The sequence below is a fragment of the Somniosus microcephalus genome, chromosome 17, assembly GCF_052327205.1.
Source record: "Somniosus microcephalus isolate GS21.2 chromosome 17, FLI_Smic_1.0, whole genome shotgun sequence".
Lineage (NCBI taxonomy): Eukaryota > Metazoa > Chordata > Chondrichthyes > Squaliformes > Somniosidae > Somniosus > Somniosus microcephalus.
Window position 1 is genome coordinate 60,271,804 of NC_141003.1, and position 21,342 is coordinate 60,293,145.

Consider the following 21,342-nt stretch of genomic DNA (forward strand, 5'->3'; position numbering starts at 1 on the left):
TAACTAGCGATATTGCCTGTTTTTGAAGAAGTTCTTCCAATCATCACAATCTACTGCTGTTTCAGTTTATATACTGGTCGATGGATCTTTTGTGAAATTGTTCAACGTTTGTAAGAGTTGGTGCCAGAGTTTGAGTGATGGTGTGCAAGGCATGGTGTAGAGTTGGAAATGAGTGGGAAGCTAATGGTTCAGAATGGGAGAGGGGAGGCTGCAGTGTTGAATCAGGCCAGGAAAGAAGAGGCTTTGAGACAAGCCAGTCTGAGAATATGAAGGCTGCATGGTCAGTCGAGATGAGGGTAGTGTAGACTGACCTCACCAACTCTTGAGTCTGACCGTCAGTAAGCTTGCTTGCTGCAAAACAAAATTTGCAGAGGCGATGAGCCCAGAATCAGACTTTCAGGACTGCTTATTTTTATGTTTGTGGCATAAGCGTGTGACGAATAATAGCAAATGGTTAGCACACATGGTTAGTACCGATCAATCAAAAAGGCAGATTTCTGCATTCATACAGACACTTTTTCATTAGTAAGCTATATGAAAACTAAACTAAGTACATTTGGTTGGGATTTGGAAAAGCAAACATTAAAATTTCCAAATTGTATTCTTCAAAAAGCACTGAATCATAAATTTAAATCCCTTTTACAGTCAGGCTTGTTCCTTGCTACTTGTATGATTACTTTTCAATTGAGTTGACTTTTGATCGTTATAAATGTTGCGTTTCTCGCTCTTCCACCTTCTAATCTGTCTGTGGGCTGAGTAGACTGATCAAACTTGACTATCATTTTATCGTGCTCTATCTGAGAAAAGTGGGCCGGACTGTGTATCTGCTCACGTTCAAACTGGCAAGACAGCAGGAGTACTGCTCCGTTTACAAAAATCTTGATAGAATTTACACTGATAGCAATTGCATCACTACTACGGGTGAAGGCATGATATTTTATGATCAATAGGTTATGGTTTTCTAATGAAAAAGTCCCCCCTTTAAGTGAGAATTTTTTTTTTCAGGTTAGGTGACTTTGGTAGGAGATCCTATCTCTAGTATAGGTGGGCTGAAATATTTTGTATTAAATATGGAAAAAGTCCAGTCAATTCTTTGTGAAACCCTGAGTATAATCAATATCCAAAGGAAACTATAGGATCCAAATAAGAAGAGATGGGAACGATTTGTGGGACAGAATGTTCTGACTTGGGGCAAAATTACTTTAGTCATAGAAACATAGAAGATAGGAGTAGGAGGAGGCCATTCGGCCCCTCGAGCCTGCTCCGCCATTCAATGCGATCATGGCTGATCATCCAAATTCAGTACCCTGTCCCTGCTTTCTCCCCATATCCCTTGATCCCCTTAGCCTTAAGAAATATATCTAACTCCTTCTTGAATATATTTAATTAATTGGCCTCAACTGTCTTCTGTGGTAGAGAATGCCACAGGTTCACCACTCTCTGGGTGAAGAAATTCCTCCTCATTTCAGTCGTAAATGGCTTACCCCTTATCCTTAGACTGTGACCCCAGGTTCTGGACTCCCCCGCCATCGGGAACAGCCTTCCTGCATCTAGTCTGTCTATTCTTGTTAGAATTTTATAAGTTTCAATGAGATCCCCTCTCATTCTTCTAAACTCTAGCGAATATAAGCCTAATCGACCCAATCTCTCTTCATACGTCATTCCTGCCATCCCAGGTATCAGCCTGGTGAATCTTCGCTGCACTCCCTCCATGGCAAGAACATCCTTCCTCAGATAAGGCGACCAAAACTGCACACAATACTCAAGATGTGGTCTCACCAAGGCCCTGTACAACTGCAGCAAGACATCCTTGCTCCTGTACTCGAATCCTCTCGCTATGAAGGCCAACATACCATTTGCCTTCTTAACCGCCTTTTGCACCTGCATGCTTACCTTCAGTGACTGGTGCACAAGGACACCCAGGTCTCATTGCACTTTCCCTTCTCCCAATCTATTGCCGTTCAGATAATCTGCCTTCCTGTTTTTGCCACCAAAGTGGATAACCTTGCATTTATCCACATTATGCTGCATCTGCCCAATCTGCCAACCAGTCCAAATCATACTGGAGTTTCTCGGCATCCTCCTCACAGCACACACGCCCACCCAGCTTTGTGTCGTCTGCAAACTTGTGGTGTATTTAGACTTTCAGAAGGCTTTTGATAAGGTCCCGCATAAGAGACTAGCGACTTGGATAGAAAACTGGTTGGCAGACAGGAAGCAAAGAGTTGGAATAAACGGGTCTTTTTCCAAGTGGCGGGCAGTGACTGGTGGGGTACCGCAGGGATCGGTGCTAGGACCCCAGCTATACACAATATATATTAGTGATCTAGACGAGGGAACTAGATGTAATATCTCTAAGTTTGCATGCAGGTGCAGCAGGCGGTTAAGAAGGCAAATGGTATGTTGGCCTTCGTAGCGAGAGGGTTCGAGTACAGGAACAAAGATGTCTTGCTGCAGTTGTACAGGGCCTTGGTGAGACCACACCTTAAGTATTGTGTGCAGTTTTGGTCGCCTTATCTGAGGAAGGATGTTCTTGCCATGGAGGGAGTGCAGCGAAGATTCACCAGACTGATACCTGGGATGGCAGGAATGACGTATGAAGAGAGATTGGGTCGATTGGGCTTATACTCGCTGGAGTTTAGAAGAATGAGAGGGGATCTCATTGAAACTTATAAAAGTCTAAGGACTAGACAGACTAGATGCAGGAAGGATGTTCCCGATGGCGGGGGAGTCCAGAACCAGGAGTCACAGTCTAAGGATAAGGGGTAAGCCATTTGGGACTGATGAGGAATTTCTTCACCCAGAGAGTGGTGAACCTGTGGAATTCTCTACCACAGAAGGCAGTTGAGGCCAATACATTAAATATATTCAAGAAGGAGTTAGATATATTTCTTAAGGCTAAAGGGATCAAGGGATATGGGGAGAAGGCAGGGACAGGGTACTGAGTTTTGGATGATCAGCCATGATCTCATTGAATGGCGGAGTAGGCTTGAGGGGCCGAATGGCCTACTCCTGCTCCTATCTTCCATGTTTCTATTCACTGGTTCTCCCTTATCTATTCTACCAGTTACATTTTCAAAAAATTCCAGTAGATTAGTCAAGCATGATTTATCTTTTGTAAATCCATGTTGACTTTGTCCGATCCTGTCACTGTTTTCCAAGTGCTCTGCTATTACATCTTTTATAATGGACTCTAGCATTTTCCCCATACCGATGTCAGGCTTGCCAGTCTATAATTCCCCGTTTTTTCTCTACCACCTTTTTTAAATAGTGGGGTTACATTAGCTACCCTCCAATCCATGGGAACTGTTCCAGAGTGTATAGAATTTTGGAAGATGATCAGCAATGCATCTACTATTTCTAGGGCCACTTCCTTAAGTACCCTAGGATGTAGATTATCAGGCCCTGGGGATTTATCGGCCTTCAATCCCGTCAATTTCCCTAACAGCATTTCCCTACAAATACTGATTTCATTCAGTTCCTCCCTCTCATGAGATCCTATGTTCCCTGACAACTCTGGGAGTTTATTTGTGTCCTCCTTTAGTCTGTGGAGAGAGGGACAAGTTCTACCTCAACTGTGAGGTTTTTGATGAATAAATTAGATGCATCTAGTAAGAGGATCTATTAATTGGTAGGTTTGGAAAAAACAACCAATTCTTTATCTGGTTTAATTATTGAAATTGTGAGTAATAAAGAAAATAACAAACTTGTGTTAGAGTTTTACTGAAGGAAACTAAGTGGGCAGTGTATTCAGTTGTTGTACAAATAAAGACAATGTTAGGTCGTGTTTTGATAATGGAAATGGCTTAAAGAAAAGAACAAGTGCAGAGGAAGTTTTTTTTTGTTCTAAAACACCATTCTATATAGAAAGAAATAGAGTAACGATTATTTTTTCTTGGGCTAGATTTTGCTGAAAATATAATGGGGTCTGAACGACGCACGCTGTTATTAATGTGTAAATCGCCTAGCAACGTGTAGTGAGGAAGAGATAGCCCGTGAATTGCAAATCAATACCAGTTGCTGGCTGATTTACGTCACTCCATTGTTAGCTTTGAGAAAACGGCTTCTCGCGTTTAACCTCCCCATGATTTTCATGAAGTTGCTGCATTTGCATGTTAATTGGCCATTAAACTCGCTGCAAAGTTAAGTCTACTAATTGACAGCGTAAGTACCTTTTTGACAACCTGATATTTAATGACTGCCAATCAACCTTTCTTGCCCAGAAAGTAAACAATTATAAGTGTGGAGTCCTATTCCTTCAGGTTGTGAACTGTTTTATGAGATTTTTAAAATGTCAAATTTAAAAAAATCTTACTTTGTTTCCTCTCTCTTAATCCAATCTTTCTTTCCCTCACTTTATTTCTCTTTCTGTACCTCATTCGACATTGAATTCATCCACTCTAATTTACTCTCCTCCATCCTTCCTTTGTTTATTTCTCAATCCTTACATCTCATTGGTTAATGAGGTACACTGATTGTCCCGTTGTTCACTAAGGTCCCAGATGCCCTGTTGGCCTTGCTGCACCGTTATCACTTCGCACTTCCAGCAACTTTGTGGGCAAAATTTTTTAAAACCTAAATGTGAATTGTAAATTGAACTAACTGGGCACACTCCAGCAAAATCTGGCCTGATGTATTTTGTAGATGTGAGTTTTGTTGGTTTGGACACCTTTGTCATCAGTTGGGTCTTGGTGATAACTACTTTGTTAACATAAGAAATAGGAGCAGGAGTAGGCCATACAGTCCTTCGAGCCTGCTCCGCCATGCAATAAAACCATGGCTGATCATCGACATCAACTCCACTTTCCCGCCCTATCCCCATATCCCTTGATTCCCTTCGTGCCCAAAAATCTATCGATCTCTGTCTTGAATATACTCAAAGACTCAGCATCCACAGCCCTCTGTGGTAGAGATTTCTAAAGATTCACAACCCTCTGAGTGAAGAAATTTCTCCTCATCTCGGTCCTAAATGGCCGACCCCTTATCCTGAGACTATGACCCCTGGCTCCAGACTCTCCAGCAAGGGGAAACAGCCCTGTCAAGCCCGCTAAGAATTTTAGACATTTCAATGAGATCACCTCTCATTCTTCTAAATTCCAGAGTATATAGACCTATTCTACTCAATCTCTTCTCATAGGACAGCCCTCTCATCTCCAAGAATCAATCTAGTGAACCTTTGTTGCATCCCGCCCCCCTCCCCCAAGGCAAGTATATCCATCCTTCGGTAAGGAGACGAAAACTGCACAGTACTCCAGGTGTGATCTCACCAAAGCCCTATATAATTGCAGCTAGACTTCCTTACTCTTATACTCCAACCCCTTTGCAATAAAGAGGCTAACATACCATTTGCCGTCCTAATTGCTTGCTGTACCTGCATGTTAACTTTCTGTGATTTATGTACAAGGACCCCCAAATTCCTCTGAATACCAACATTTACCAGTGTCTCACCTTTTGGATATATTACACTCTGTCCCCTCATCTAAGTCATTGATATAGATTGTAAATAGCTGAGGCCCAAGCACTGATCCTTGCGGCACTCCTCCAGTTGCACCCTGCCATCCCGAAAATGACCCGTTTATTCCTACTCTCTGTTTTCTGTCCGTTAACCAATCCTCAATTCATGCTGATATATTACCCCCAATCCCATGAGCCCTAATCTTGTGTAACAACCTCTTGTGTGGCACATTATCGAATGCCTTCTGTAACTCAAGATATACTACATCTACTCGTGCCCCCAGCTGTTTCCTATGGAGCCAAAGCAGGTGAAAGATCTCACCGCAGTAGCCCAGCAGTGAGGGAAACTTGACTTGAAGTTTCTCATATTGACAACTAAATGAACTTTTCTGTCAAAACATCAAATAAAATAACGGTCATTCTGATATTTTGCAGTATGGGATGTGGGAGTATTTCAAATAAAATCTCTTCCTTCAAATCTTGTCTTCTTTGATTGGCCAGTACATGAAAAAAGAAGCTGCAGTAAAGCTGTGCATCATTGTTGGAGTCATTTTAAAAGAATCTACAATAGTGATCAACTACTTGTATCGCTCCTATTCAGATCAGTGATGTATTATTTATCATTCTGAATGTTTTGGATGTAATTGAAGCAACCGTGACACACATAAGGAAATTAATCAAAGATCTGTACTGCGGTGGGGGGGGGGGGGACCAACGTTTGTGTATGTGCATTTCCCCTCACCCATAGCCTGACCCCTTTTTATTTGGGTATAGATAACGTTATAGCACTAAAGTGTTATAGCTGCATGATAATAATAATCAACTTTATTGTCATTGTTAGTGCACAAGTGCAGTACAACGAAATGTAGGCTTGCAGCTCCCGAGAGTGTACATTTAGATTAAGACATTTAAACATTCAACATTCATTTGGCTTGTAATACATTAACATAAACATAATAAAGTGCATTGGCAGATGTGCAGGCTTTATAGTTTATTTGTGGAGTTCAGTAGGATGACAGCCCTGGGAAAGAAGCTGTTCCTAAATCTGGTTGTTCGGGTGCGTCTGAAAGAAAAGGCTTGCAGTGCAGGTTTTTTCGTCTTAAATTCATTTTTATTTTTTCCTCATGATGCATAGCATAGGATAGCAGCATGGCTGAAAAGATTAAAAGAGAAGAGGTAAATCAAGAGGTCGTATTTAGTTGATGCCAGTCTGAAGATTATAAAAGGAAGGATGAATGAGGGTCGTAAGGTGTTGCACAGTTATGAGACCCTTGGAAAGAATCTGATTGAATAGGGGACCAGTCTTTATTTCAATACTGGGGATATAGGAAAGAGATTGGTAAATTTGGCATGAGAGGAAAATTCAGAGCATCATTGACTATAGTTGTACAGATACAATATAGAAAGATAAAGATGCTTGAAATGAGAAAGGGATCATCTATTTAAAGGTGAGCTTTTTCATGTATTCTGTCTAGGAGTGCTAGGTGAGCATTCTCACATTTGGAAGCAGAGCTAAAGCCTTGGACGGGTGTGTATGTTGTAGTGAGTTAAGATTTACAGGGAAAGGTGTTTGCTACAAAAGAGGAAAACAAGCTGCTTGGGCTTAGATGGAGACATGAGAGTTCATGAAGTCAGAAGAAATGGTGAGGCCAAAAATGTTAATGAGGATAGGACTCTGGGCGAAGCAATAAAAGCTAAGAGGTACAAAAAGAAAATACTGCAAATGCTGGAAATCTGAAATAAAAACAAAAAAAGCTGGAGATACTCAGCAGGTCATGCAGCATCTGTGAAGAGAGAAACAGAGTTGACGTTTCAGGTCGATGACCTTTCGTCAGAACTGGAAAAAAGCAGGAAATGGAACAGATTTTTAAGCAAGTGTAGGGGCTGGGAAAGGGGGGAGGGGAATGAAAGAACAAAAGGGAAGGTCTGTGATAGGATAGAAGGCAGGAAAGATTAAGAGACATTAAGAGATATTCAAGGCAAAAGGAGATGGTAATGAACAGGTTAAGAAACAAAGGATGGCTCTAGATGAAGTGTAAATTGCGCTGGCAGAATGAAAGACAGCTGCCATGTGGGAGAGAGGAACAGAAGGCACAAGTAAAAAGTGTGAATAAAAAATATATATAGGATAGGGGCCGAGGTTATGATCTGAAATTGTTGAACTCTATGTTGAGTCCAGAAGGCTGTAAAGTGCCTAATCGAAAGATGAGGTGCTGTTCCTCGAGCTCACGCTGAGCTTCAGTGGAACAATGCAAGAGGCCGAGGATGGTGAGGTCTGAGTGGGAGTGGAGTGGAGAATTAAAGTGACAGGCGACCGGAAGCTCGGGGTCCCCCTTACGGACTGAACGGAGGTTTTCCGCAAAGCAGTCACCCAAACTGCGTTTGGTCTCCCCAATGTAGAGACCACATCGTGAGCAGCGATTGCAAGCGTAAATTGCAAGAAGTACAAGTAAATCGCTGTTTCACCTGGAAGGGGTGTTTGGGGCCCTGGACAGTGGGAAGGGGGGGAAGTGTAAGAGCTAAGAGGTGGTTTGCGGTTCATTACAGCTTTTGAGAGACAGGAATAAACTTTGAAGAATGCTAGATTTTCATTGCCTCGTGGAAGCACATGATGAACAAGATGTAGTAATTCATCCATTGAACTGGAGGTTGAGCACTGAAGGCATGTAATCTAAAGGAAGTTGATAAATGTAAAAAAAGAATGAATAGGGCTGGATGATGAGTGGAGGAGGATATTGCCTGAAGAGGAGAGAGGACAGAGCCCTGGGTAACTCCTAAATTACTGGAAAAGGTCAGAGGATGAGTCATCAACAGAGAGATAGCGATTTGAGATGAAACTAGATAGCCATGAGCATAACATTGGGGAGACCAAACGCAGATTGGGTGACCGCTTTGCGGAACACCTCCGTTCAGTCCGTAAGGATGACCCCGAGCTTCCGGTCGTCTGTCATTTTAATTCACCGTCCCATTCCCACTCAGACCTCACCGTACTTGGGCTTTTGCATTGTTCCACGGAAACCCAGCGTAAGCTCGAGGAACAGCACCTCCTCTTCCGATTAGGCACTTTACAGCCTTCCGGACTCAATATCGAGTTCAACAATTTCAGATCATAACCTCGGCCCCATTACATTTTTACCTATATTTTTTTATCCACACCTTTGTTTTGCCCCCACCCCCTCCTCTCCCCTCCCCCCCCCTTTTTTTTTCTCTCTCCTACATGGCAGCTGTCTCATTCTGCCAGCGCATTTCACACCTAATCTAGAGCCGTCTTTTGTCTCCACTAGTCCTATCACCATCTCGTCTCGTTTTGAATACCTCTTAATGTCTCTTCACTTCTCTTTTGTTCTCTCCCAGCCTGGTCTCTTAATCTATTTCATTTCCTGTGCTTTTTCAGTCTTGACGAAGGGTTTTGACCTGAAACGTTGACTCTATTTCTCTCTCCACGGATGTTGCCTGGCCTGCTGAGTTTTTCCAGCATTTTCTGTTGTCATTTCGGATTTCCAGCATCTGCAGTATTTTGCTATCGTACATGAGCATAATGTTCATGGAAGACCATATGATGGTGACTTGTTTTAGAAGTGTTTTGAAAATATCTAAAGCAGTGATCGATGATTCACCAGAACATTCAAGAGCAGAGTTTGAGGTGTTTAACAACCAGAACATTGGTGGAAGAACCATTCTATAAAAAAACAGTCACAATCGTGTATAAGGCCATGACTTTCAAAGTGAAGCATAATCTGATGATCAGCAGCAACTTCCATTACTTTGGAAAGTATCGCTATTAAGGCAGTAGTTTGAGGGAAAGAGAGATCAAGGAGAAATTTACTGTACTTATTACTGATGGTGTATTATCTCAAAGAGCTGCAGAAACTCTCTATTACTCTGCTGGTGCTTTGCAGCTTTCATTTTAAAAAGATTGCTTGGGCACAAACTGTATGGTAGCACCGTTGGTACTGACAGGCTGAAGGGCCTGGTTGCTTGACATTCATTGTGTTGAAGCCTCATGAGAGTTGTGTCAATAATTGGACTCGAGCAAGTTTGAATGTATAGCGATGAGACAGTAAAGCTGTTTCCAAACAGCGTTTGACTGCAAAATATTCTCACTAACGACACAAATATATACAACTCACTTACCATTGGGGCTTGTAATTGGAGTGTTGTGCATCACTTGGCTGGTTATTTTGAGAGTTTTTTTTTGCTGCATTTAATTACATGGTGTCAGCAAATGTGCAGTAGCAAGATGTTCCATTAACACATCCTGGTAAACATGGTTTAGAGTTTGCTGTTAATAACACAATCCAAGCTTGTGTTATAGCAGCAGTAACAGCCTCTAACTAGTTCTGCTTGTTGCAAATCTTCACCACAGAACACAGTAAATATTTTTGTAGTATTAGATTAAAGAAAATCTCTTAACCTCTGTAAAGTTTGTTTTCTTTGTTGAGTTTCTCCCCATCTCCCGTTCTGAGGACATTGAATCCTGGTTAGGGAGGGGATAATTATCCAGGAGTTGTACTTCTAATTGCTATGTGGACGTTGGATGATGATAGAATTGGGCTTGGCTGTGTGTCTCCCTGTGGTTAGATGGCCTGCCAACACTGGCTTTCAGGTGCATAGCAGAATATAGTCTGATGCGTGTGGAACCACATCCCAAAATTGACAACAAAAGAGTGGGAACCGAAACAGATGAGTGGACAGCTATGTGGCTTACACTTGTATTCTTTGATGACTCGTGAACAGGAATGGGGTGGTTATTGGCCAGTCCCGCTTTGCTTGGTCAGTTATTCACTGTTCTGCGGAAGCCCTAATCCAGCAGTCCTTTGATTCTGGGATGTGAACATTGGCTTAAAGTATTTCCATTTGTTAATTTTGAAACTTGAGTGTGGCATTGAGATTAATACATTATAGCACAACTGGACATGTACATAGATAGCAAAAGGAGCTCATTCTTTAGGAAGTGGGCTCAAGCTTTGCATGGAAGAAATGTTTTTTCATATTCTAAAAGGGGAAAAAATAAAAGCATTAATCTTGTGAGGCAAGTTGCCCATTATTAAGCCAACAAGTTGACTATTATATTATTGGGCTTCAACCAAGACAGTCGAGATTTATCGGAGCTGGGGGAAAAAAATAGAATTTCCTTTTTCTTGTATGTTGCTTTTGGGAGTCAAAACAGTATGATACAGAATATTTGTCCTAAGACCTACCCACCACATTTTCTACAGAGCTTTTACTTGTACAAATGTTTTTGCATATAACCAAGGAAATGACTGAATCGGCAAAGGGAAAGTTCTGTATTGACCGTTTTTTGAACCTGTATGTTCAGTCTTTTCTGTAAGAATAGTTGTCCTCCACTCACTGCATACTATTGTATGTTCTATTTGGAAAAACTTGTGCAAGTTAATTAAACTACAGAACTAAGTAATAATCTGATGTGCATGTGTGAGAGATCGAGATCTGACTGATATTACGAACTTGCAGTTGAATAGTGCGCTAAACTAACCTGGGGAAGGGACTGAACTGTAGTACTTGGACTGCCTGATGACCTCCCTACTTCACATATTTTGCACATTCATAGCTGCAGTTCTTGCATGGCCACCTGCAATACACCCACACTGGGATATTGTTCTACAAATTAAATAATGCTCTGTTTATACTTCTTATGCTTTTCAATGGTTGGACAGAGGTCAAAGCAGCAGGTAAGATATGTTTCATTCCACTGAAAAGAAATGTCGGCCATTATATGCAGCTTTCCAAACTGAAGATTGTTCTATGAAGCTGTTAATTGAAAGCACTACATTATATGGTTGATCCATTAAAAAAAATACATTTCTAGAAATTTCCACAAAAATAATCAATATTTTACAGAATAACTTGTGAAGCGATACCTTTTGACTAAGTTTGTAATATATTTTGGTGGATTGTTTGTGTTGCAAAATCCTTAAACCGTATTGACCATTTGTATGGTTTTGATCTAAAGATGCTGAGAAATGTCTGTCTTTCGGTGTGTATTGGCTTAATGTAAATGTAACATTTGGTTGCTAAGGTACAACTCCTGTTTGTCATATGGGAGGTAATACAACACTCATTTGAAAACTGCTGAACTGGAACTTGAATGATTGTTTGCCGCACAGTCGAGTTAAATTACAGTCTTATTATTAAGGAACACAAAACCAGCTCTATACCCCACTTTGTGAATGACCAGTATGTTTAAGGAATGTTTGTACAATTCACTGGAAAATTCATCTTCAGCCACATTGTACTTGGTGATTTTATTAACGGATTTCTGTTGGATTGTGAGTTGAAAATCTAACCGTGTTTGTCACAAGTGAATTCCATCAAAAAGATTAAACTGGTAATTTAAATGACCTTTTACATTTAGTGGAAGAAAAATATAGCCAGGACTGAGTGTAAACATGCCGGGTTTTTAATGACGATGGGTTAGAAAATATTAGTTAGAAAGTTAGTTAGAAAGTATGTGTATTCTATTTAATTTTCTGATCGCATACAAAAGCTTTAACAAATTGCATTGAGTTCCATGTTCAGATATTGCTTGTACTTTATAAAAATATAATTGAATTGCATTATTTAACATGCACCCCTTTTTAAAAAAAACCCCCACAATATAACACTTTATCACGTTAATTTAAATTACAGGGAATGTTATGTAGGCAAACCTGGCAGCTATTTTGAAGATAGCAAATTCCAACAAACAGTGAGATGAATAACAAAATAATTTTGTGGTGGTGGTTGAGGGAGGAATGTTGGCCAGGACACTGGGAGAACTCCCTGCTCTTAACCTCCACCTGAACCACTGGAATGGGCAGACAGGGCCTTGGTTTAATGCCTCATCCAAAGAATGGTACCTCTGACAATGCAACATTCCCTCAGTACTGCACTGGAGTGTGAGCTCAAGTCCTGGAGTGGGATTTGAACCAATAATCTTCTGACTCGGGCAAGGACACAGCCAACTAACCAAAAATGGCATTATGGAGATACCGCCACCATACAACAACTTTCATTTATATAGCGCCTTTTAATGTAGTAAAATGTAGAAGCAAAAGAAAAGGTTACAGTGTAGACTGAAAACTAGGTTTGTTCGTGATAAACCGTCGGAAGTGTTGTAGTTGAGCAACTGACTTGACGCAATTTTCGTACTGGTAAAACCATGCAACTGAATATTATGGAACACATGGTGAACAATCCCTGTTTAAACAAAATGGAAACCTTATTTGGTGTAAGATTTGATATCTTTCCATTCACTATTACACTTTAGCTATTAAAGAATTAATACAGCATTAGCATTTTTTAAAAACTTATTTTGTTTCCTACTGTTTATTTGGAAAAAAAAATTGAGCTGGTGTATAGGTTTTAGAGTTGTGAAACAATAGCTACCATGTAATGTGCAGGCAAATTTTGCTTGGGTCCATTTTACTAACTATAAAGACATTTGAATGAAAAGGAAAACATTTGCAGGGCTATAGGGAAAGAGCAGGGACATGGGACTAATTGGATAGCTCTACCAAAGATACGATGGGCCGAATGGCCTCCTTCCGTGCTGTATCATTCTATGGTTCTATGACCGATGCGTAAGGCTGCTGATCTGATCGATGGTTTTCATAGGAAAATGGAACAAATTGCAGAATTCAGTCCTCGTGTAAAAGTCGTGGAATCCATGGAATAATAGCAGAATTTGACATCAGTCACCGTAAATCAGTGCCCCTGCAGATGAGACATGATCATGTTTAGTGAACTTACTGTAGTTTGCCTTTAGTTACAGATTGCAAATTGAATTTGAGAAACTGATCAACTTCTGTTTTGCTTCTTTACGTAGTCTTTATTACTAAATTATTGTTTTTATGTGACCTGCAAACTACTCTCTGAGGAAAATGGTAACTGCGGGAAGAAAGAAATGTACATTTTTTTCACTGATGTTTCTTTGGCTTAATGAATGGTTTTATTTTCAAAGATCCAAGAAAGCACTCGTGGCCCAAAAGCAGGGGGAGCTACTGCCATTTTGTGCTATATAAGGAAAACAAAGACACAATGGATGCTATTAATGTGTTGTCTAAATTTCTGAGGTATGTTGAGTTGACTGTTATTACATAGCTTTCATTTAAAGCAGACGTTTCTACATATTACTGAACATTTTGCAGTTCTACTTTCAGTATGTATAAATTAAAGTAGATTAAATACATAACAGTATTCGGGTCTAGCAGGGTTACAGGGTGGGGGGATAATTGGAGTAAGTGAAGGAGGAATGGGATGGGGGGGAGAGGAGACTTGGAGTCTAGAATGGAGGCAGAGGAAGGGGGAGGAGAGGAGGATGAGGAATGAAAATGGGTGGGTGGGGAAGGTTGGGAGTGGGAAGGGCAGGAGAATGGGTCAGGGGAGACAGGGAAATAACCTCTGCAGCAGTAAATATAATGAGGGGATGGCGTGGGAGGCAGGCAAAAACAATACATTTGGTCTTGACTCCCTGTATGCAATACCATGGGCGATTAACGTCTCTGTGTGTGTGTGTGTGTGTGTGTGTGTGTGTGTGTGTGTGTGTACCGTTGATCTGCCTTGGCATTGCACACATGGAGGAGGGTGGGTGGGCGTCAAGACCAAATGTCGTTCTCGGGTGAAGAAAGGCTAGAAGCCTGTGTGTAATTAAAACAGCACGCAAATGTATTTCAGTCCGCATTTTAGAGTCATGCATTCTGTCCTTATTTTTATATTTCCATTATAAATTCCTATGCCCATATTTATAATGGAAACTAACCGTGTGAACTTATCACGCTGCAATTATACCCCCGGACAGTGGTGGCACTCCATATTTTATCTCGGCTTCAGATTATAGGGAGAGAACTATATACAGTTCGCTGACAGTTACTCATCATTACTTGACACCTGCAGCAAATCTGAGAGTAAACCGATTTCTATTTTAAATAGTCACCTGAAAGGTTCATTTTTAAAACCGCAAAAAAGTTTTAAGCTTTGAGGGGAATATTTATAACCCTCTTGGTATATTCACTGCTACTGTGTGGGTTGCAAGGCTGGCTGTGTGTGTGACAGGCAAGATGTGGCACCCTTGACATTGACAATCATATTGCCATCTACAGGCATAACCGGTACTACAGGTAATATAATGAGCTTGCTTACAGTGGAAAGGCTACCATGAAAGTTTTCAATACAACATGTGGCCCGCATGCAATTTTTTAATATATGTACGTATGTATGCAACTTCAGTATTTGATTACATAAGCTTAAAAAATCTGCTGATCTATCACCAGGTTCTTAATTAGCAATTTATTTTTCCTGGGAGAACCAATAAGCCTCTCAATGATTTGCACAGCAGTGAAGCTATAGTTAGTGGAATAATTTGTGACTATTTACTCCATGCCCTTGCTGCCTTATCTTTATGGGTCATTGCCTAAATTGATTTCTAGCTCTAACAGCAGAACTGCATACTTGGAGTTGTAAGCATGATTCCAGAATCATTTCATATAAGTTGTGAACTAGTCCTTTCACATGCTTTGTTGGGTCTCAGTTCTGTGGTATTTAAAGCAATCTCAAGCCTCAAATATTGGTTAGAAGCAAGCCCAGGTTGCTAATATCCTTCTTTGCCTGGAAACATGGAGACATTTTCAGTCGATCCATATCTATTTTGATCCAGAGTTATGCATTTACAAAGCTGAACACCTTTTTTTCCAATACAATATAACCATTTAAATTTTTGTGCTTCCGTACCTTAAATATGTTTTTCTTTTGTGTTTCTGCAGAGTGAAACCAAACATATTTTCATACATGGGGACCAAAGATAAAAGGGCTATAACAGTACAAGAAATTGCAGTTGTAAAGTAAGTATTGTCAGACAAGTAGTGTGTAGTTATTAGGCTGTTGGACCAAAACCTTTCTGGTCACTTTGATTATTTATTTTCTTCGACATTTTTCACCCTTTCTGCGTTGCTGCGGGTAATAGATTGACTTTGTTTGGCAGAAACCATGGTTTCAAGTAGAACGTACAAGTTGTAGGCCAGTCCAACAACATAGCCAACTGGTTATGTGCTTGCAATGGACTGTTTCTCCCAAACCTTAAAGTAGATTGCTCTTGTTGCAAGCCAGTAATAACTTCGGGGGCTCCTCCATGATATGGTTATACTTTCCTGCAGACATTGCAGTTTAATTAGACTGTAACCTTTGAGACATTTTAATGTATGACTCTTTAAATTGCCAGGGCTCTATGCATTGGGCCATTTTGCTGGCTTCTTCAGTGATGTTTTAGTCCTGTTAAAGAGGGGGGGCGGGGGGATCTTCACTGTGACTGAGTAGCACAGCCATTGATAAAAAGGTGTTAACCGTACATACATCAGTATTAAGCAGCTTGCATTGTAGTTTTAAAGATATATTGGTGGGTCATTAGCCAAGGGAGCAGAGTGCTTCATTCAGGGGTCCAGTTGAAAATTGGTGAACTCTACCTAGTGAAAGCTTGTCAATTATAAATGTTTGTTGAGATCCAAATTTGTAACCTTTCTTTCTGAATGTTTTCAATATTAATATAATTTCAAGTGATATGGGAATCTCGAGTTTTGTATCCTGACCTTGTGTTTTGGGAGGAATAGGCTGACAAGAATGATCTAATTTCCCATGTCATACAAATGCTATATGCTTGATTTTTTTTTACAGAATCACAGCACAGAGGCTTTCTCATCTGAACAAATGTTTAATGAACTTCAAGCTAGGGAATTTCAGTTACAAAAAATATCCCCTGAAGTTGGGCGAATTGCAAGGAAATCATTTTATGGTTGTTCTGAGGTAAGATTATTAAGGAAATATAAGAAAAATCTATTAGAACTGTAATGGTAAATCAGTGTTCATTGGACTCTTGAAGAAATTAGCTATATTTCATGGAAGTCTTTCCCATTCCAAATGTTGAGCAGGATAATAGTTAATCTGTTAACGATTCCGTCACTTTGTAGTCCCTCTGCTGTCACATTTTCTTCAGACAGGGAAGTAAGATGATCTGGCTGTGAATTTCTCCATGATTGCTGTGCAAATTAGCATCATCAAGCAGCAGTAAACTTACATAGGAACATGGGAAAGCACAGGAATGGAAAATACTACAATCCAGCTGACTGGTCCCAGAAATTAATGTTCCACAATCATCCACTTCCTCAAATGTTTCTCCAATTCTTCCTTAAAAAAAATTCCAAAGTAGTTGCCCCCCTGGGCAGTCTCTTCCACGCATTCATTACCCTCTGTGTAAAGTAGTTGGTTATTACGCACCTTCACTCTTCTAAGCTTGTGTAAGTGTCTCTGATTCTAGAATTTGTGACAGCCTTGAACATATCTGGATTCAATTTATATTTTCCCTTAAGGATCCTGAATAATATCTTCCCCCTTCAGAGTAAATTATCCCAGGCTTTTCAGCCTTGTCTCATAGCTAGACATCAGTTTGGTTTCACTTTTCTGTACCAATTCTGATCTGGATATCCTTGCTGTCTAGTATGGTGACCAGAATTGTACACCGTGCTCCAAGTGTAGCCATACCTGTGCCTTGTACAAACTCATTATCAGCTTCTGGAATTTTGCTTCATCTGTTTAGCCTTCCTTACTACTGCTGCACGCTGCACTATTAGTTTAAGTGAGCAATTCATCATTACCATTCTCCTATGTTGTGTCCTGTAGCCAAGCACCATTTACTTTGTATTCCCACTTTTTATTTCCCTTCCCTAGTCTTATTACATTTATCCACATTAAATGCCATTTGACACACACCAACCCATCCAGAGCGCTTCATATTTGGTTAGCTTTTCCACTATTATTTGACTTATCCCACCCTAGTGGTATGTATTTGTTCTATACTCTGTATAGTATCTCTAAAAATGTTTGTTCCCTTTTAATAGTGCCAATTCCAATTTCTTTAGCCCATCTCTTTAAAATCTGCCATTGTAAAGCCTAACCCTAAACTCCACCATATTGTGCTCACTGTTGGTAAGATGTTCTGACTCTTACCTGCTCTACCATCTCCTGGCTCTTGCTTAACTCTAGATTCAATAGCTCCCCCATTCACATTGCTTCCTTGCCTAGTTGCTCCATGAAATGGTCCAATATTGTGTCCAGAATCATGTTTTCACTTTTGCTGCTTGTCCCACTTTGATCACCATCTGTTGGAACATTGGCTTATAGGGTTATCTGGAGCTGAGTTCCCAATGAGTTCCCAGGTACCATCAATAAAGCAGACCAGATGGTTAATCATTAGTGGCCCCCTATAGTACAAGTATTGCCTGGTAACTCATTATTGAGCCTGCTGTTGTCCAGTGCATCATCTTGGAGCCAACTTGACCCCACAGAGAACCTTTTCTCTTCCCCCCCCCCCGCCCCCCACCAGCTCTGTTTAAACAACACACAACTGCTAAGTGGAGAGCAGGTCCCATGACCTCTTCCTGAGCAGTATGGTGAGCACATATTTTATGATGAATTGTGTTGAATACATTCCTAATATCCTTCTGATCGCACTATGGACACATACCATGCCCTATTAAATAATGGTTCCACTAGTACTTTAGAAGCTATTGCTTGCACCTCTGTAATCCAGTTGTGGTAGGCACTGAGCCCTGGATATAAGAGCACGTGTTCACTTGTGCGACTTCCAGGCAACCTTTTTTTAAGGCGGCTGTTGTCTCAAAACTTTGAGTTCCCATAGCACTTGTTGACAGGTTTGCTTCATTGTAGTGACAGAGTCCAAGTCATGTGCTATGCCAGCTGCCTTGATGTTCTAGATGTCTAAGTTCAATGAATAGTTAACTTCTCACCAGCTGATGCGAGGCTGGCTTCCCCCTTCTGCATGCTAAGTGTAGACTGGAGAGCTCCCTCCGTGTGGCTGTTTCCTCTTTGTCAAATCCACCTCAGATCTTAGTCCTGAATCTCTCGTATGTATTGCCCCTGAGAGCTTTGTACCTCAATGGAGAAAACTCAGTGAATTTGGTTTAAGTTATGATGGAAAGTGAAATCTACAGTCAAGATAAAGAAACTGATTACTAATAGAATGTATGGATATTGGCAGCTTTTAACATGCCAATCTTTCTTTAATAAAGGCTATCTATAGGAACAGTTTTTGATGGGAATTGTTCAGTTAAAACCTCACTAACTTCTTTTGACTTACAACTAATAAATACTACTGCCCTTGAGGCAAGAAACAAAACTATCAAATTGGAAGTCTGTCTTAACTGCAAATATAATATGTTTCATTGTTCAAGGTTTGCCTGTAGGAATGGTTGCTTGTCCCACACTTGCATATTTACAAAGGCGTCTCAAAAGCCTGAAAACTGAACTTTATCAGTGAGGGGTGGGAGAGGCACAGTCAGCATTAGACTTTGTTTATTTGGCAGCACAAACAACTGATTTAGTGTAGTGAGTTGTAAAAAAAAACCCAGCTAAAAGGGCAAAGTGAAGCATTAGGATCTGTTTAGAACTGGTATGTTTTGGTTTTAGCATGATGTAACTCTTCTGTGCAAAATTAGATCTTTGTAACTAGACGTGGACAACTTCATTGGTTATACTGATTTTATTTGCATTTTATTAGGAATATCACTGGATCAAATGAGCAGGTAGAGCAAGCGATGACTTCACTCAGGGACATTGGATTTATTAACTACTATGGAATGCAGAGATTTGGAACAACAGCAGTTCCTACTTACCAAGTAGGAAAGTAAGTTATATCTTCCTTTTCTTAATTACTGTAGAAACTGGGCAGTAAAGCACACTGCTCTGAAAAATAGTAAAGGCTAATTAAGAATAGCTGCTTCAGGATAAATTCTTCAGGACTGCCAAAGTTATTTATCTGAAAAGTGGTGGTGGAAGGAGGAGGAGAGAGAGATCGAGAGTCATTGTTTATACATTTCAGGTGGTACTTTCGCAGTTCCCAGTGAAAATCAAAATGATACACCAAACCCCACAAGCTGAATCCCTGTCATATGCTGTAAGTGAACACACTTTTGACAACTGAAGCTAATTCACCTCACAACATGGAAACAAGAGCTTACATTTATATAGCAATTCTATGTCCTCAGGACATCCCAAAGTGCTTCACACCCAATGAAGTACTTTTGGTGTGTAGCCAGAGTTGTAGATAAAAGCTGCAGCCAATATGTGTTCAGCAAGGTCCCACAAAGCGCAGTGAGATAAATGACCAGATAATTTATCTTAGTGGCGTTGATTGAGGGATAAAAGTTGGTAAGGACACCAAGAGAATAGTTTTTGGGGGGATTTTTTTTACGTCCAACTGAACAGGTAGATGGGGGCCTGATAATGCAGCACTCGCTTCAGTGCAGTATTGAAGGATCAGCCTAGATTATGTGCTCAAGTCTCTGGTGGGGTGCTTGAACCCATGACATTCTGACTCGGAGGTGAGAATGCTACCACTGAGCCAAGTCTGATCCTGAATCTTCCTACAAAGGTAAATCTTTCATAAAGCAGCTGCTAATCTTGTTTTCACTAAAAGACCTATAATATTGCAGCAGTGTATTACTGGATTTAGTTTACAAACTTTTGACTTGTTATTGATGAAGGGTTAAACCAAGCAACATTGAATATTAACGTTACTATGTTCATTTTATAATAATGGTGGTATTGCTGCCAAAAAAATTGTTGACCTTTGAATGGAATTTAATTTGGTCCTGGAATGTTAGATGTATTTCAAATCATCATATTGGAAAGGCAAACATGCCGGTTTAAACAAGGGTTTTGCTTGTTTCTGCCTATATAATATATAATCTGTTCATTGCCAGTTTCCCAGCATTGAATTCTGGGCTGGGAAGCCTGCACTTTAGTTTTCAGAAACTCACTGCACTGACTGTAGTTGGCAAATACATTATAAGTGCAATGAGTGCTCAGAAAACAAAACTGCTGTTTTCCCAGCTCAGTGCTCACCGAGTACTGAATTGTGCAGCCTAAATTTTGAAAGCTCAACTGAGGTAGCCTGCAACCATGTTGGTAAAGGAAATGTAAGATGAGAGGTAAAGTTAGCAAGAAAATTTGATGCTTCCTTTCTGTAGGTCCCTTTTTCTCTTAAAGCACCATTGCCCCATATCCTGTTTTCCAAACCATCTCTCTTTGTTAATTTTTCTTGTCCCATGCTGCATAAACAACAGTTGCCCCAATCACCTCACAATTCAAGCCAGCTGGTACTGTGGCTGGCCTCCTGCCACACCGTATCAACCCATTGATTCATGGCCCTCCTGTTCTTCAGTGGCCTTGGCTGCGCTGCAGTTCTACCCAGCCAGCACCAGGCCATGTGGCTGCCCGACACCCCAGACTTCCAAAAGCTGTCTGTCTATGATCATGATGATGAAATCCGCAGTCTCACTGTACTAGTGCTGCCTTGCCACTCAATAGTCTAATCTAGTTCTCCAAGAGAGCCACCGGCTGCCCTTTCACCAGTCACCTCAGCCTCAATTAAATGCAACCAATGACCTGCTTCGCATCTTGAAAGCTGCCACAGGACTTAAAACCTGGCAAGCATATCTCCTTTATAATCTTCCCTTGCTTGCCACACCACCTCCATCTATTTCTCCCTCCTCATCCTCTACCTTCCCTTCACCCCCTCTTCTGCTTCCTCCAATTCCTCCCTTGCAGAGATCAAACAGCACAATCACCTTCCAGGATGAGGATTTACTGTTGACCTCCTCGGACATTTTACAAGTCACACTGCTATTCCACTTCTCTGACCAGTCCTGACAAAAGGCTGCCACTCCCTTCTCGCTCTCTCTCGCACAGACAATGACAACATCGACAGAAAAAATGTTGTTCTTTCTGGAATTTGTGCAGTTCTACAGTGGTATCCAACTTCAGCCAAAACTTTGATCTCCAGTATGTGATAAACAACAGTGGCGCAGAAATTCCTGTCAA

General features: G+C 40.7%; 1 protein-coding gene across 3 annotated transcripts in view; it reads left to right on the forward strand.

The window, feature by feature from the left end:
* Nucleotides 1-21,342, forward strand: part of pus7 (pseudouridine synthase 7) — a 56,443-nt gene that overhangs the window by 20,066 nt on the left and 15,035 nt on the right. For all 3 annotated transcript variants that reach the window (XM_086010481.1, XM_086010479.1, XM_086010482.1), the window contains exons 6-9: nt 13,418-13,529; nt 15,216-15,293; nt 16,120-16,248; nt 19,019-19,144. In XM_086010481.1, coding sequence (XP_085866607.1) covers nt 13,418-13,529; nt 15,216-15,293; nt 16,120-16,248; nt 19,019-19,144 — 445 coding nt within the window. The remainder of the gene's footprint in view (nt 1-13,417; nt 13,530-15,215; nt 15,294-16,119; nt 16,249-19,018; nt 19,145-21,342) is intronic.